Raw genomic sequence first — 14,600 nt, 5'->3', positions numbered from 1 at the left:
TGGCATAGAAGATAAATTAATAATGGTACCTTATAAGGTTTTAGAAAATTTTTTGGGATTCCCCCCCCGAGCTAGAACACAAAACAGTGAGGAATGCAAATCAGGAAATGACTTTGAAAGGAGAAATAAATATTTAATAATTTCCCAAAGTTAATTATTATTTTTGTAAGGTCATATGCCTCCACAAATAGATTAAGATTAATATTCTTAATTTATTTAAATATTTTTAATATGTTTCCTCCACATTTAAGTTTTAAAAGTTAAGCATAAAGAAGATTCACAGTACAGAATAATTCCCATTTCAGCAGAGTATTCTCACCTTATTGTATACGTTGTGACTAAAGGGGGTATGAGAATTCTCCTGTTCATCAGTCAGTGAGAAGGAGGACAAATGACTGAAGGGTCCTGGGGTGAGACACTCGGCATGTGAGAGGGTCTGTGGATGCAGCAGGGACTTAGCAGGAGGATAGAGTCTAGTCTGATATAAAGGATGGAGAGAAACAGGCTTGTGAGGGATTGTCACACCCTGGGAAGAAGAAAGGCAGAGTATGTTAGTGGACAAAAATCAAGCTCATTCGGAAGTAATTCTAAATATTATAGACATTATGTCAGAATTTGATACTAGTAAGAAGAAAATCTCTTCTCATACTCAGGTTTCTCACAAGATACCTGCTTTTACAGTGCATATTATTTGTTTCTTTCAATAATTCCAGTCTGTCTCCTACCTCCGGCCTCTTCTGCAGAAGTAAACGGTGTCTCCTAAAGAGTGCCAAGTTTGTTGTTTTTGAAAGTACTGAGAGGAGAAATGTTTAAGGAAGAAGAAAGTTCATCCCCAAAGGGGTTTGGTGGGGTTAGAAAGTCTTCATTAAAGAGGTAGGTTAAGAGTGGAAATTAACTTAAGGGTGCTTGTGCTTGGGTCTAGAAGAAATTGGGAGAGACAGGGGAGGGCATTGCAGAAGCTATCAACATGTGAGCAAGGGCAAAAATGGTGTCTCAATACATATGTAACAGTTATTTCTGAGAAAATGTTTTAAACTGCTTTTCACTTACTTAAGAATTATCTTCTTCAATATAGAAATACTTAGAACGAATTTCTCAAAATAAAATAAGCTTTACTAAGGAGCAGGATTTTTTAAAAGATATTCATTATCTTGATTGATTACAGTATATCCTGCAAAATTTCAACAACACAAGAATTTATACGGTAAATACTATCTTTGTTCATTAGAAAGAAATTAACAAGTATGCAGTGAATAAATAAGCTGTTTATTAAGGAATTATAGATACTGTAGCATTAAATATCAGCAGGGACATCAGAAATTAATGCTACAGCCAAATTGGATGCATTCACCACTCTCAAAAAAGCCCATCTACTCAGCCATCTGATTTCGAAAGCTATTTTCATTGCAACACCAAAGGGCATTTTAAGGCACTATGGGTTCTTTTTATTAAAGTCTGTATATCTCAGACGTTTTTGCATCCTGGCATTTTAAAGTTACCTCCTTTTCTGTGTTTTGGAAGTGAAGGGTGAAAATCTACCTTTTCTTTGCTTCTGCTGTCCCAGCGTGCCTTTGGGGACTCAGAGCACCATGGGTAAAATTATTGAAGCCTTTAACTCCATTCTCACTCCCTTCTTCCTACCTCTTTGATAAAGCAACGCTTTTTTTAAAGGCAGCACTTCTTTTCAGCTTCCCTTTCCTTCCTGGAGCTTATAACAATTTAAACACTGAATTATAGCATTTCTGCTACAATTTTAATTTTAAACAACACTGTTCATAAAGTCAAGAGCAGTTATAATGCATTTCTTAAAGAGTGGCTTCTTCAGCCAAGATATGTCAACATTTTACAGATGCTATCACGGAAACCTCAATTACAAAAATTTTAATAAACTACATTTCATTAAGATCAAGCCAAGATAAATTATCTCTTAATTTTGAACATATAGCATAACTTCTTGCTTGTCAGTCCTAATTTTGAAGAATCCATATGCATTTTAAAGACAGATATACTTAAAGCAACAGCTTCATATTTTGAATCCTGATTTGAACTAAAAATTAAGAGTAGCAGAAAGGAGATGGAGACCAAAGTTCAGAATATTTAGAACCCACTAGACTCTAAGCTCCACGGAGGGCAGAGATTGTCTTCTTTTTTTCTTATGGAATCGCTCATATCTATTGCAGAGCCTGGCACAAGTGTTACATGGTTAAATGTTAAGAGCAGAAGGAAAGAGAATGAGTGTGGAGAAAAGTAGCAACACTCATCCATTAGGAAACCACAGCTGTACATAGCATTGTGAGGACCCCAAGCCAGGGAATACACTCTAGTTCTTTCAACCTCATAGTCCTATGTTCTATGATCCTTCCCCAACCCAGTCAGCTAAAGCTTAATTTCATAATCATATCTCAGGATAAGATTTTTGGTGGTGACAGTTAAGAGAGAATTTCAAAGAGAAAGCAAAGAGTCAATATTTGGATATTGAGTTTCAAAATTGATTTGGGGAACCCATGGCAGGGATAATCTTTTGATAGAGAAAAAGTTTGGGTTTCAAAAGTCCAGGATCCAGGACATCAATAATACATAACTAATCAGAGTGATAATATGAAAAGTGTACTTAGATTAGGGGAGGAGACAAGAAATAAGAAGATGGAGGAAATGGAGGGAAGCAGAGATTAGAAATCTCAGCATGTGACTAAGAAAGGTCCCTATGCTCAACCATCGCAAGTGGGCTGAGTCCTGGGGTAAAGTTGGTGGTGGTTAAAATAATTCCTGATAAATTAGGGTAATCAGATGTTAGAGAAGACATATGTGATAGATTCCTAAGTAAAACTGAATGAAATGACAAGACTCTCAATTTCCCAGTGTCTAGTCTAGTATGAGACCTACAAAACAGAAGTGTCTGCTGGGTGCATCTAGAGAGGGAAAATAGTCCTAAGAGAGGTCATTTTGAGATTGGAAGGAGATTTTAGAAACCAGCTGGATTTTAAAACAGTAAGAGATTCTTTCATCATAAGAACTATTCAATTTCACAAAATGGTAGAAAATGTCCAAGTATAAATTGCGTTAAAAAGTTGTTACTTGACTGATCCCTGCAGATTTCTGCCTTACTGTGAGGAGATAGAATCTTCTTTATAAAAACATGTAGAAAATTAAACTGTTGTGCTCTTGACTTGTATTACATTCACTATTTACTTCAGAAACTACTCTGTCTTTGTTAGGACAAATAGGAATTGACCATGGTTTTATTATTTGGGGGTAATATTTTAAATCTAAGATACCCTGCACACAACTATGAACTAATTCTGACTTTATGATACTAAAAGCAAACTTATTTTTTAAACCCACTTAAACTATTTTGAAATTCTGAGCACGCTGTGTACATACAAGATAGGTTTTATATTACACCATTACAAACTTCTTGCTACAAGATTTTTATATTTAGATGCATTCACTGTAGCTTTTGTATTGTTCATGTTAATGAAGTGTTAAAATTTTAAGGAAAAATGATCTTACAGTTTTTAACATCCTGAGATTTTGTTCCATGGAAACTATTATTGTCTCAACAAGGAATTTAAGTGAAAAGGTTGATGTTCTGCAACTAAATTATGCTTTTTATACAGAGCCTGTCTCCCAGTCTAACATCATCTCCCAGAAAAAGATAGAAAAGCTAAAATTATCACCAAAGTTTCATACAGGGATTATCCTAAAGTCTTCACTTTCATTGTAATAAGCAACTTCGTTTAAATTTTAAGTTGTCTACTTAGCCTTTCTACTTAGGATTTTGCAAAAGAAAAATAGCTGTCAAGTTCGCCAATGCAAAAAAAAAAGTAATTTAAGTAGCAGATATCAGAACCCTTAAAAATACTATCAAATATGTGTGCGTGTGTTTTCTATAAACGCATGCACACACACACACATGCACATACATAGAGAAAGATTTAATCTTGAAAAGAAATTATCTTTCCTCCCAGAGTTTTAGTTTAAGGAAAAGCAAAACAAAGTTATAGTTATTCAAAGGAAAATAGAGATATAAATTATACTGATGATATCTCATACTCTATAAAGAGGAAGTAAATAGGAAGTGATTTTTAAAAGAAAGGAAAAATTCAAAATAAAAAAAGATTCACAACTGAAATTACTCAATCCAAAAGGAAGAAAAAAAAGTTGTAGTAAACTCTATGATAATGGGTACAATTTGTCACAATTTTCACCTAAACAATAGATTAAGACTTTCCATTTCCAAATTTATGACTTGAGTAATTCTTGCTACTTTTTCCTTTTTTTTTTTTTTGATCATCTAAGAATATGAAATATTAGGAGGGTTTCAATAATATTTAAATACGTTAACACAAAATTTCAAAGAAGAAGGGACCTTCATAAGTATTTTGTACAATGACCTTCTGTTACTGATGTATAATAAGGTCCAGTATCAGAAATGACTTAATCCGACACCATGCATTTTAATTATTATAAAGATTGCCTGACTTTTAAAATTTTCTCTTTTAGTTGATTGCCCTGGAATCTAACAATTTGGAAAATACAAGAAACAGGAAGAAAGTTCTAGAAAGATGGGGAAGCTACAATTTGCTGAAATATCCAGAGCCAATGAGAATATAGTTCCCTTATTAAACAGGGCTATCATTATGAGTAGAAGTTATGGCCTGTGGGAGATTCCATAAATAGAGGCTTAACTACCTCCTGTGTATATCAAATAGGGAAAGGTTCTTAGTTAAAACATAAACATATGGCATCTAATTAAGGTTAGTTGAACTAAAATGCCCCTGGTAGGAACAGTATTGAGCTTCACTGGTCATAGCATTCTTGGATCTAGAAGGCAGCCAGAAGATGGTATAGTCCAGGAGTTTCTCAGTCCCAGCACAATTGAAACTTTGTACAGGATGATTTTTTTGTTGTTGTTTAGGAAGACTGTTATATACATTGTAGGATGTTTCACAGCCTCCTTGGCCTCTGCCCATTACACGCCAGTAACACCAACCTCCCCAGTCTTAACAACCATAATGTCACCCTGGTTGAGAACCACTGGTTTAGTCTAGTTCCCTCATTTTGTTGATGAGGTTCAGGTTTCACAAATGTACTAGGTACAGCTAGTTTATCACAGAATCACAGCTAGAACCCACATGTCAGAGCTCTTTCTGAAAAACTGAGCTGCCCTGGTCTCCCTTTGGTTCAATTACATACCAAAACGAATAAGATCATCAGATCCTGCCTGAATGTGGGCTCTAAAATGGGAAAGTAAAACTAGCCTGACTTATAATACACTGCGAAGGGCCAGTTTTTGACCAAATGCAATTCCTGAGAGCCTGAAACTCCTGGAAACTGTTCAGCCAAAGATTGAGAAAAACACCTCTATTTTTCTGAACTTACTCGATAGAATATCATATATACTTGCATATATTTGAGCAGGTAAATATGCTAAGCCTTTCAATTCTACTAGATAAAAATAACTAATAATTCGGTTCCTGATAAATTATTTTCTAATCAAAAGTAGTTTTCTATTTTCAAGGAAAAGTAAGGTAAAAAGAAACGTTAAAGATCTAAAGGTCCATTAGACAAATTGATATCTGGATGTTTGAGCTATAATAGATTAAATTTCACTTAGGATGTTTATTTTTGGAGATCAGAACATTATTTTGAAAAATTCTAAAAACCTACAGTTCTCCTATCTCTAAGAAATCACTTATTTTTAATTTACAAATTTATGACAGATCTTCCTTTCTATGTAGGCTTTGAAATTAAGAAGAAAAATACATTTTTTAAAATCTTGTTTTCTTTTTTTCATATAGCATTTACTTTAAATGATCTATTTCACCAGCCTGATTTTAGTTTTCTATAGGCTGGATTACTCAAGCTGCATTTGTTTTTGTTTGTTTGTTTGTTTTTTTTTTAAGGGAATCAAAGAGCAGTTGATTTAACAGTTTTAGTTCCCTACCTCATTCTCTTCTATGCATTCTATTAGTTGCTCTTCTCATTTGGATTTATTGTTTTCTCTGCCTTAATATCCTACTTTATTTTACCTTGGATCACAGAAAGTAAAGATTCCCAACTCTCTTCACATAACTCATTTTCTAACTTATATATCTTTCTGTGACCCTGACATTTGTCATCATTCAAAGTCTGTCTAATCTCACTCGCACTTTAAAGAATGTGACAACCTCTCCAACAATTAAGAGATTATAATGTATGTTTCAAACACATCAATCTTAGTATATATATTGAAAGACTACATCCAATTTTACTATGTTCTCATCTATACATTCTACCTTGATTCCACTTCTCAAGATCAAAGAAAATATTCATTAAAGAAAATCACAAGCCCTTTACTCTGTACATTTCTTAAGGATACTTGTTAATAACTATCTTCCAAATCATTTTAAGGCAGTTGTGGAATTCAAATTATGTGTGGAGGGAGGGAAGAGATTATTGTAGACAGTGTTCTAGGAAAGGCGCACTAGTTTTACCAAAATTGTCTTATATATCACAGTGCAAAACCATATCAAAGGCATGTGATTGCTACCATCTACAATTCTATTCACAGGTTGACCCTGACTCAGAGTTTTAAGTTTTGTATAGAGATTCTTGTGAAGTAAAACATAAGAATGCATCTTTTTCTCATGCTGACAAATAAAACTTTCTAATTTCTGAATAACACTTACTTTGGCTATTACTTAAAATTATTTTACACAGATACCTTCTCTTTTGACATTCTAACTATGTCTAGTACTTTTCAGCTGAAACCAATATAGAAGTTTTAATTCTATTTTAATAAGGCCTAATTTTAAAACTGGATTATACTTTCCATAAGACGTTCTAAATATAGCAATGACCATCTCTCTTAGATAAAGATATATGAGGACATCACGGGTTAACAAAACATAGACACATTTGCATAAACCTTTCAGATTGTCATTGTTTCTCAGCTGATTGGGGTATAGTCAGACACTATTTATTTACTAAGTATTTGTTAAGAAACTAATCCTTCAGACATTAACCAAAGATCAGAATTCAGTTGCTTAACTAATTATTAGAATTATTAGCATAATTCTATTATGATAGAAGTGGCAAATATATCTTTTTTATATTCATTTCAAAGCAAGTAAAAATATCTTTAAGATTCTTAACCCTATGTGAGGTGAGAGAAAGGGTACAGAAAAGAAGTCTCCCTTAGCAATGTAGACATTGCAACAGAAAATTATGGTCCTTTAGTTCTAATCTTCTAACCTTCATTCAAACACAAAGTCAAGAGAAAGCTAAAGCCTAAAAAGAGAGAGATAAAATCCTAAATTTGAAGAGGTGATCTATTCTGATTATTTCATAGAGAATGCAAATATTGTCTCTGTAGGGGAATTTTTAAAAATATATATAAAACTAAGAAAATAGTTTATTGTATTAATGACAAAATATCTATTACATATAGTACATAAGTTATTTATGATAAATTGTTTATTACCTATTACATAGGAGGAGGGAAGAAAGGAAGAAAGGAAAAAAGGAAAGAAGGAAGACAAAAGGGAGGAAGAAAAAACTCACAAGGATTTTATTATTTGAATAAATGAAAACAACATGGCAAAACTTAAAAAGCCAAATCTCTTAACTCTTTCAGAAGGAATGTTACACAACAAGGAATACCAGTTCTCTCTCTCCATTAAAACAGTTTAGCAAACTGCTTAATCACTTCTAGATCTAAAAAATTAAACATTTTAATCTGAAAAACATTTCTTAATAAAAGCTTAGCAATGATGAGATAATTTTATGACAAAAAAACAATAAGCCATCTTGATTGAGAAATAAATGTTGAAAAGGTAGCAATTTCTGATGAAACCAGAAGTCATTCAGAATAAAAGGCAATATTGTCAGTTTCACCTTATGAGAAAGTTATTTGCCTTGTAATATTAACACCTCGTTGACATAAAGAAGTGAAAGTGAAGGTCACAGGAGAAATATAATATGATCACTCATTAGATAGAAATCTAAAAGTCACCCACATAATCATCAAAAGTGAATGTCAAGCAGAGAGTTTGGTAAACAAGGAAAGCAAATCAGGTATCTAAGAAAAATCAGAAGAAAAGAACAAAAATACTACAACAAAGAAAATTTCCTATAATTGTCCTAATATGTTTTCTGTGAAGCGGTATGGAGGAATTTGCTAAATGGTCATTTTCACACATAAGCATGTTATTTTCCCTATTGAAACAAATTCAAAGGAAAATAAAATTTGAGAGGCATATGCACTGGGAATCCGTCTCATGTAAAAAAAAAGAAGAAGAAAACATTCTGGGAAGATCAAATGAAACAACAATATTCCTTGTTTAATTCTATCCAAACCTTTTTTATACATTTTTCTGGGCCTTCAATATGGAAGTGACATATTTACTATCATGGGTTAAATTACTAATTTATAAAAATATGATAGAGAATATCTTATATAACTCAATTTAGCAACTGCTTTTTATATTAAATTGAAAATCTTTATTAAAAAATCAATAAGGATTTATTTACTTAAATATCTTCATGTCATCTAATTAGATACCTTAAGTGACCAAAAAGTAATCAGTACATTTTGCAAACTCACAAGTAGTCAGAAAAACTAAAAAACATTCAGCCTTTAGTTTCTTAACTCTCATCAGTGAATTGATTTTATTATCAATAGAACTAAGCTTCAAAGCACATCACCATAGTTTTAAATCGATATGTGGAGAATGAGGATAATTTATAATAACTCCAAAGAAGCCCAAATTGATACAATAATGAATTTAAAGGTAATTTCAGGAAGCATAAATTTTATTCTGAAGAATTTTTTTTTATCTATCAATACAGAATGATGCTTCCTGGCCTATGCCATTTTGATGTAAAAGTTGTTAATTAATAAGTCTCAATTACTTAATTATGCAAGTAGTTTCAAACTTTGCTTTTAGCACTCAGAGGCTGTCTCCAGGCAAATTTTCAGTTCATTATCAGTTCAAAAGGCTGCCCAGTTGTACTTTCTTAAGCTACAGTAAATACATTTTCATCTAGTCTTATCCTCTTTACTGTCTGACGTTTTGTAACAGAGAGTTTAGAAATCATATTTATGGCAGTTAAGCTGCTAGGGGAAATTTATTGACTTAACAATCTCATCCAACATCTCCTGTCATGTGGAACTGTCCCCAGTACAAGGCAGATTAGTGAATGTGAGCTGCTTCAATTTGGCCCAACATTCTGGCTACAGAATTTTCCATTACATGGGTGGGTGACAGCAACTGAGTTTGGAACCATTCAATTTATTCTGTGGCAGCGGTAGAAGAGAACACAATAGTGACTGAAACTAAATTTGAGTACTCTCTCTTCTATTGAAGTTCCTATGAAGTAGCAATGTGAGGTTATAAATTGTTGTTACTCGATTTATTTTTTAAGCAGATCTAAGCATCTACACTTGTGAGCTGTCTTTGGCATCTGTCTCCATTGTAGATTCTGGACTCAGTGAGATGGTAGTTGGAGCTCAATATAAAAAGGCTAGTTGATAGTCTACGTAGTTTCCCAGTGTGCAGTGACCCCACGGTTCTATTATGTTTTCCCTCTCACGCAAGGTCAATGACTAAGACCAAGAAAAGTTTGGAATTCACTTTTTTAATTTATTTTTTTCAATTACTGTTAACATTCAATATTAGTTTATATTAATTTCAGGTGTACAGCACACTGGTTAAACATTGATATAATTTATGAAGCAATCCCACTGATAAGTCTAGCACCCATCTGGCACCAGGCATAGTCATTACAATATTATTGACTATATTCCCTCTGCTGTACTTTACATCCCCATGACTATTTTGTAATTACCAATTTGTACTTCTTAATTCTTTCACCTTTTCACCTCATCCCCTACCCCTGTCCCATCTGGCAGCTATCAGTTTGTTATCTGTCTCTATGAGTCAGTTTCTGTTTTGTGTGTTCACTTATATTGTTCTTTAGATTCCACATATAAGTGAAATCATATGGTATTTGCCTTTCTCTTTTAAGTAGTATGCTGGACTTCTTTCATTTCCAACAATCTACAGACTCCTATTACTTTCCACGTTCCAGTGGAAATTGGGATGCACACAAGAATTAATTGGCTGAGATAAAATATAAATAAAATTAGTCCTACAACACCTTATTTGCAAAAGAGCTCAAATTTTCAAAAAAACCATTTGGAAATAGATTTATGTTGCACATTAACAGAGCTTCAAACTTGCTACATAGTCAGAGAAAGGAAAGAAATGGCAGCTCCTTTTAATGAAAAAAATTTCTTACACTTAAGAATGGAATTTATCATTTCAGAGGACAGCAAATTGTAATAAATTATAGGTAGATTAACTTGATATTCTACAAAGAATCTTGTTATAAGTTAAATGCATAAATTTGAAATTATTCTAATACAGACAAAATTGTTTTATTGTAGCATTAGATCAAATCTTAAAGAATATATGGTACATAGATAGTACATGAACTTTATTTTAACTATTGGCATTTTTGTCAAAAAAAGACTAGCTAGCTGACTTTGATATAAAAATTTTATACTGATCTCATACTGTCTAAAATATCACATTAAGCCTCTAACATATTATGTCATACAAAAAATAGACATTTAATAAATATTTTTGTTGATAGAAATATGCTTTTCAACAAGAATTTGCATTTCTGTTATGTGTAGAATTAGTGAAGACAAACATATATATACATATATACATATATATATATCAATACAATTGCTCTAATTTAAATTATGAATTCTATTTTATTTCATTAAATAAAAGTAATTTCCTTTAATTATCATTTGCAATGATACTAGTGCTTTCTAAAATTTTTAACTTATCAAAATCATATCAGCCTTCACTGACATACAAATAAACAGAATAAACAGAAAATATTTTCATCTCCATTTTATAAACAAAAACTGTAGTGAATCATGAGAAAGTATTTATATCTAACTTTTTCAAGGCTACATAAGGATTTCAGATCCAGTCAGGGTTAATCTTAGATTTTAAGTAACCCAAATTTTAGAATTTGAAGGATCCTTAAAAAGCACCTAACTTTACTTCATTTTGTATATTAAGAAAGTGAAGTCTAGATAGGAGAAACTTGCTCAATGTTACAGAGCTAACGTGTGGAGATAAGAGATTCTTTATTTTTATAAATATGAATTCATTTATATTTTCAAGAATATCATTAGTTGTCACTTTCAAACTAAAATTTAAAGAAGGTATAAGCTATGTTACTTTATAAGTCTATTCTATTATAGATTATTAAATGTGGTGATCTTACATGTCCTAGTTGTATCCAAAAATATTTCTGGATTACTTACATTGCTTATCTATGTAATGTTTGAGATATGAAATATATAACCATGCCTAATTGTTTTATTTTAATAAAAATTAATATATAAATTTTTTATTTGAAATAATTTAAGAAGTTGTATAAATGTGTATTTTTATGTTTTCCCAAATATCTTACAAAGCACCATTGACAACATTCTATTATACCTCCTCCAACATATAAGATAAACAAAAGCAAGGTAATATATCTTTTTACTCATAAACCTAATGAATAATAAAGCCTTAGATAACTTGGGACCCTATCCCCTAACTAGTACTGCTCAATCTAGGGAATCACATCATCTCTACTATGTTAATATAAATCTAAACAATAGGTCTTTTGTGAAACATACTAATAAACCAACTCTAAAACATCACATCTCTTCAAAAGGAAACAGGATTTTAGAAGTAATTATACAGCACCTGTGTGAAACACGCAACCAGTGATTTCATATCTTTATAGAGAGTAATGTCTTAGATCCCAGAATAGTACCAGCAGTAGGTAGAAATTTTTTAATTAGAAAAAAAACACACAAATATTTCAAAATATCATCCTGGAAATATATAAGAATTTATTTTATTATATAAAAATTTGATCTTTTTTTACTACTAAGGATACTCCAATTAAATGAACATTTTCTTGCAAATACTATATATTCATAGAACCATCTCTAAATTCTATATAGCCATTTATCAAAATATTAAAGATTTTCTCACATGTATACTTACCTGCTCGGAAAAGATGTCATTGTTATCTTCCAGGTATTTACTGAAAGGGTTGGGTTCATAGACTTCCTCCTCTTTTTTCAGTAATATTTTGGATTTTACAGGTACCGGGCGAATTACTCCAGGTTTAGTCTTCATAAACATAACAATTTTAAAAAAATAAAAAATAAACACTATTAAAATAAATTTGTATGTGTGTTATTAAGTCTTTCAAATGTTCTCATAAAAATCTATAATTTTTTAAATTTAAAATGATTTTTCAAATACAGAAAAACAACCTAGAATCAAATGATTTTAACTAATGTAACTTTAGTTTTCAGTTAATTATTATAGCAATTGACTCATAAAGATCGACTATTACAATGTTCAAAATGTAAAATCTTCTTTATTTATCTAGCCAAACATGTTCTTATATATTCTTGCCAGTGTATTCAATCAATACATATTTCATTTGTTAAATATTTATTGAGACCGTACTCAGTGCCAAGCAGCATTCTCTTTCTGGACATGGTAGGATAGATGAATTTAGCACATCCACCAAGTCCATAACAAATTTCTTTTTCTGGAAACTGTTCCCCATCCATGTCCCCAAATCCACAGACTGAGGACCCCCAAAACCATGTTCATATTATGTGTGATGAAACCAGGGGTAGCCTTCTGACATAAGAAGGTGGGCAGTGCGGTAAGTAGCAGATTTTCTCTCCCAAGAATATGCAATAAAAATTCAAACTGCTCTGTAGTCACTTTAGGAGGTTAAAATTATATCTTAACTTGAGAGGCATAGGAAAGCCTGAATCTGCCAGGAAGCAGATCTGATAACATCAAGAAAGGTGGAGAAAGTGCATGGAGAGGCATTCCAGAGAGGAGAGACATTTGAGGGCTTTCCAGAATTGAATTCCAAAACATTCCTGCGAACCAGCTGGATTTCTTGTCCTGAGGGTTCCTAAGACTTTCCTTTTCTTTTACACTAGATTTGCATTTTTCTTTCCAGTCAAGTTTACTTCTGTAACTTGCCATCAAAAGAATTTTAGCTAATAGATCAGTCATTCAAGTTTCATAAACCTGTACCCAATGTCAGTTTGATACAAAAGAGAGAAAGAGAGAAATCTAGTTTGGGGCAATTTCAAAATGCTGTTTCACAAACACTAAAACCTTTTACACTGTAAAATGTCACAAAATGATTGATAAGTTTACAAAAACATCCCAAACAAGAATTCAATAAAAAGTTGTGACGCTTTTTCTGTTTAAGCATTTTGCTGTAATCATTCTTCTCAACCCCATTTCCTTTTGGGAAATAGTAAATTAGTTCTCCTCAGTCAATGCTGATGCTCACAAGTTAAGCCTTAAGGGACTGCATCTATCTCTCTGCTCTATAAACCACTTGAAATATTTTGAGTCTTGAATAAATGCCACTCTGCAATACTTTTTTTCAATTGACATTTTCCAGTTATCTTTTATATATACACCAACTGGGGAAAAACAGATTGAGAAAAGTCTCTGTCATCCCCAGGTTGAGAAATATCTCCCATGTAAGAAACTCTGATTTCTCTCAAGGGGGACAACATGAACAAGTATCATCCAATTACACACGAAATCACACAGTTGACTATACATGTAAGAACAACAGTAAAGTCAACACAAGAACAAAGCCCAAGCAGTTACTGGGAGATGCGTGATAGCTGAGACATGATCCTAAGTTGTCTAGATTTCCTGTCTCTCTTTTCCACTTGACTTCCTGTTTCATGTCTCCTTCCTTCTGATCCTACTTCTGTGCCTTCTCTTTACCTCCTACTCCTTTGTGAGGCAGGAAACCAATACAAAAACTCCAAAACTCAGGGCTAACACCAGATTCTAAAACCAACATAGAGCTTTAGTAGAAAAACTTGGCAGCAGTATACAGAAAGACAAAAGCAGAGAGAAGAAATTTGACCAGGAGCACTTGATATGGTAAGAGAATCCCTCTGCCGGAGAAACATGACCACTGGTCCCTGTATTGCTAGCAGGAAGGTGTTTTGGATTATCTTGTCCTGAAACCTTTCACTCAGGTAATCTCTTTTGGGATCGCCATCCTCAAAGGTGAGACAAGAAAAAAGATTCTTCTGGTTAGTTAGATATCAGGTACCTTCAGTGTCAGAATTAGTTACTAATGGACAATATTTGTTTCTATACCAGCCTTTATGTTCCTTAGCTCCTATGAATTTCATGAATTTGATAGTTGACTGAAATGTAACAATGATTTTTTTTCTCTATTTCTTTTACTCTACCAGATTTTCCACATGCTCTTTTCTTGAATTCTGTGTCCCTAGGCTTGGTCTACCTGAAGTCTTGGAGTTTTACTCATTCTGTTTTGCTTACTTGGTCTTGAGATGGTTATCTTAATTCTTACATTATATTTATCACCTCATTTTTTTAGTCCTAATTTGCTCCTGCACCTTAATTTATTGTCACTTAGTAGTCAGTATTACATAGACATGGAGATCAACTCTGGCAAAAGATTAGACATAGCTTGCTTTTGAGATTGTTTACTAC

General features: G+C 32.5%; 1 protein-coding gene across 8 annotated transcripts in view; it reads right to left on the bottom strand.

Moving 5' to 3' along the window:
* LOC107515265 (muscular LMNA interacting protein) overlaps window positions 1-14,600 on the bottom strand; it is a 210,903-nt gene that overhangs the window by 36,029 nt on the left and 160,274 nt on the right. For 5 of the 8 annotated variants that reach the window (XM_016153879.2, XM_016153882.2, XM_036218910.1 and 2 more), the window contains 2 exons: window positions 12,075-12,203; window positions 320-526 (listed from right to left, as the gene is read on the bottom strand). In XM_016153879.2, the coding sequence (XP_016009365.2) occupies window positions 320-526; window positions 12,075-12,203 (336 nt within the window). The remainder of the gene's footprint in view (window positions 1-319; window positions 527-12,074; window positions 12,204-14,600) is intronic. The other 3 variants (XM_036218895.1, XM_036218898.1, XM_016153881.2) reach the window with 2 other exon arrangements.

Source organism: Rousettus aegyptiacus, unplaced genomic scaffold (assembly GCF_014176215.1).
Source record: "Rousettus aegyptiacus isolate mRouAeg1 unplaced genomic scaffold, mRouAeg1.p scaffold_m13_p_1, whole genome shotgun sequence".
Taxonomy (NCBI): Eukaryota; Metazoa; Chordata; class Mammalia; order Chiroptera; family Pteropodidae; genus Rousettus; species Rousettus aegyptiacus.
This window is presented reverse-complemented; position numbering and strand designations above follow the sequence as displayed.